At 47.8% G+C, this 3,507-nt stretch overlaps 1 protein-coding gene across 1 annotated transcript; it reads left to right on the top strand.

Moving 5' to 3' along the window:
* The first annotated feature begins 478 nt into the window (after window positions 1–478).
* On the top strand, window positions 479–2,034 carry LOC127327492 (photosynthetic NDH subunit of subcomplex B 3, chloroplastic). The gene is made up of 6 exons (XM_051354264.2): window positions 479–733; window positions 852–965; window positions 1,079–1,132; window positions 1,252–1,314; window positions 1,459–1,521; window positions 1,611–2,034. Exons 1-6 carry the CDS (start codon window positions 533–535, stop codon window positions 1,644–1,646), a joined length of 531 nt encoding a protein of 176 aa, XP_051210224.1. The 5' UTR covers window positions 479–532; the 3' UTR covers window positions 1,647–2,034.
* The last annotated feature ends 1,473 nt before the right edge of the window (window positions 2,035–3,507 follow it).

Here is a 3,507-nt window from a genome sequence, read left to right as displayed (position 1 = left end):
AATTATACCATAACCGGCTAGCGGCTATGGCTACAGCGGGCTTCGCCCAATCATAATGCTCCTCCATGTACTCATGGGCGGGCCCAGAACTTTGTAAATGTGTATTCAAAATAAATAAAAAAAATACAAAGAAAATTGGAAAGAATGTTGAGGAAACCAAGATTCGAGCACAAGACACCTTATACAAGCCAACTATCTCTAGCCAGTAGAACAACAAACTATTAATGATATTACGTGGACTGGATTTTATACAATAATGATAATGGATAGTTGTATCATATTATTTGAAAATTTTGACAAATATTTTGGGTATTCACCTGCATACCCATGATTCGACATCGCTGGTGAACAGTATCAAACAAACCCGAAGTTTCCAACGGATTCTTCAACCCGATCTCGAGTGCCTGGCCCGTGATGGCGCGACGACCACACCTTTCGCGCGGCGACGGCGTAGCGATAAAACCGGTGCATTTTCTTTTCAAGCAATCAAACCGACGCGGCCACGTCCCCGACCAAGAGCGCGAGCGAGAGCATGGCGGCCACGAGCTCCGCGGCGCTCTTCTCCGTCCTCCCCCACCCCACCGCCGCCACCCCAGCCTCCGCACGGGCTCACAGAAGCCGCCACCGGCCCACGCGCTCCGCCATCAGATGCTCCGCCGCCTCGCCCGACCTGTCTCCCGGCGCTCCGCCGCCCGCGCCGCCCAAGCCCCTAATCGAGCTCGAGTTCCTCGCGGTCAGTTCATCTTCTTCTTCCCTGATGGCCCCTACCCGGGCGCCGCGCGCAAGGGTGGTCTATCCTGTTTGCTCTGTGCGAGTCGCTGATTCGCGTGGGGTGGATGTTGCCTGTGCAGCCGAAGCCGGGCGCCGACGGGTCGTACCCGGTGGACAGGGCGACGGCGGTCAGCGGCGACAAACTCCTCCGGGACATCATGCTCGAGAACAAGCTCGAGATGTACGCGGCATACGTGCGTGAGCCTCCCGCGCGCGCCTTATCTGGCTCAGTTTCTCTTCAGACTAATTATCATCAGCTACCACTGTCGGGTGTCGGCTCTAATGGTTTTTCGTGTGTGCGCTGCAGGGGAAGCTGATGAATTGCGGCGGCACGGGCAGCTGCGGCACCTGCATCGCCGAGGTTCCCGCTCTCCATCCCAAACTAACCGACCGCACCTGGAGACGGCACGCTCTCTCGTTTACCACCGTCCAGGCTCTGAACTCTGATGCCTGAACTGTAAACTGAACTTTTGCGTGCAGATAATCGATGGGAAGGAGCTCCTGAACGAGAGGACGGCCACTGAGAATCGCTACCTCAAGAAGGTACGCCGCAATCCATTCCATCCACCCGCTTGCCAGGCAACGCTAAATCTTGCCTCGATCTGGCTCTCAAGTTTCTGCTGCTGTCTCCATTGCGCTTGACACACACACGCTTAACTCTGCACTGTATCTCACTGCCTATTTCAGAAGCCGGAGTCGTGGAGGCTGACTTGCCAGACGATCGTCGGAAACAAGGAGAACTCCGGCAAGGCATGATTCTCCAAACCTCACGCCCTACTGCAGACTATATTACTTACAAACGAGCGCCCTCCTGAAACAGATGTTGCGTTTTTCCGCAGGTTGTCGTCCAACGGCTGCCCCAGTGGAAGAAGTAATACCTACACAATCTCTCTGCACATTTGGTGTACTGAGTACTGACAGCATGCGATCCAGTTCCATGTACCTCCTGCTATGCGGTGTTTAAGCAGACAAGTGATGCTCTGATGTGCACAAGTTCCTGATAATTTCCAAGTTTTCAGGGCGTATTCTCTCTCACTTTTTTGCTTGGAAGATGGGGAGTTCTACTACTTAGGAATAGAAGTACAATCAGCAGCTAATGGTCTGGCTACAAAATCGGCGGCATCCTGTGACCACAGATCGGTTAGGAGGTCCAAACCTAGAGTGTTTGGCTACCAAATCTGCACCTGTATCTTGTTCACGCTTCAAAACTTAAGTAACATCGTACCTCCCCACGTCTTCAATAATATTCGTTGACATTTTTCAGCAACTTCGCACAGTCCGTTTGAAGTACTTGGTCAGCTCCATTCCTTCCTTGGCAGCAAATAGCTCCAAGCATTCTGAATAGGGACCGAATAATTTGCACGATGAAATGATAGTTGTCCATAATGATCAAGTACGATAACTCTATCCCCGGCTAATCCGTTCGACCCCAGAAAAGATCCATCAATATAAACTGCAAATGTAACCCAAGTACCCAACCAACCTCGGTGGAGGCAACGCCTTCTTCCGGCACCGTGACCTCAGTGGCGGCGCCAAGATTCAAGGGATGTGTATTCATTTCAATCATGGGTATTCGTTTTGCCAAAATCCTTTTTATTTTTGCTAAAAAAAATCTCACTTTTACCTAGATTTTTGTTGTTTTGTCAAAATCATGGGTATTCATGTGCATACACATGAATACACCTAGCGTCGCCCCTGCCTAACCTCCTCCTTTTTCACCCATGACATATTACGCCTAAACCTGGTGCAATAAGAGTTATTGGGTAAACCATATCCCTCTCCTCTGTACTCCATTGCTATGTTTGTTTGCTACATGTCCTACAAAGTCGCACACCCCTATTGAATTCATACACTAGCAATGCAACCAAGTTCGAATGATGAAACATGCTAGGAAATATATTTCAACGCTCCACCTCATATTTAGTCTCTTTCAGACCTTATATGTGGGATCAGTGGTAGGCCACAACCATTTTTCCTTGAACTTGAGATCTCTGGGCTCTAGTACAATATTAAATTCATGAACTATGCAACACAACCAAAAGTATGATCTGATAAAAATGGGTAGACAATATATTTCAATAACCCTATAGAAATTTGGCATCTTTTTATACTGAAACTTATCCTTTTGTCAGGTGAGACCCGCACACCTCGTTAATGGCTTATAGACAATAATCACCCTTACCTTGATACATTTGAATGCTCCATTCAAATCCAGTTACTATGCTCTCATCTAGCTTCACAAGTTCCCCTACCCTATGAGATTTTTGCAATGCTTAATGTTCGATTATTTTCTTTTATATCAAACATTTTCACACATGTATGAAAAGTTTTTAGATTTTTCTTGAGAAAATACAAAAGTTTTGCGCCGGATACGTTTACGGATAAGAGAATTATGCAGAAGCCCAAGGAAGGGCTACACCTGACATTCTAACACAAGGAACACACTACCGTATCAGTGGCGGAGCTTGCCAAGAAACTCGGAGGGAGGATGGAAAATGCTCCAATTTTACAATTAAGCCTTGTAGAAACAATCTTAGTGATTGTCAAACAGTAGGGGGGTGGTGGCCCCCCGATTCCTTCATAACTTTGCCAATGGTAGGGAGTAAGCACGCATGCCCCCTTTGCATTTGTTGTTCCCCACTCTTGGGCCTCTAACTAGACAATGGAGACAACCTCTAAAAATCTTGTTGTGCAGCGTCGAAGATGACCTCGGTTTTTCTTGTATTTTATGTTACA

This window comes from Lolium perenne, chromosome 1 (genome assembly GCF_019359855.2).
Source record: "Lolium perenne isolate Kyuss_39 chromosome 1, Kyuss_2.0, whole genome shotgun sequence".
In the NCBI taxonomy this organism is placed as follows: Eukaryota; Viridiplantae; Streptophyta; class Magnoliopsida; order Poales; family Poaceae; genus Lolium; species Lolium perenne.
The sequence above is the reverse complement of the archived record's forward strand: the minus strand, read 5'-3'. Positions and strand labels throughout refer to the sequence as shown.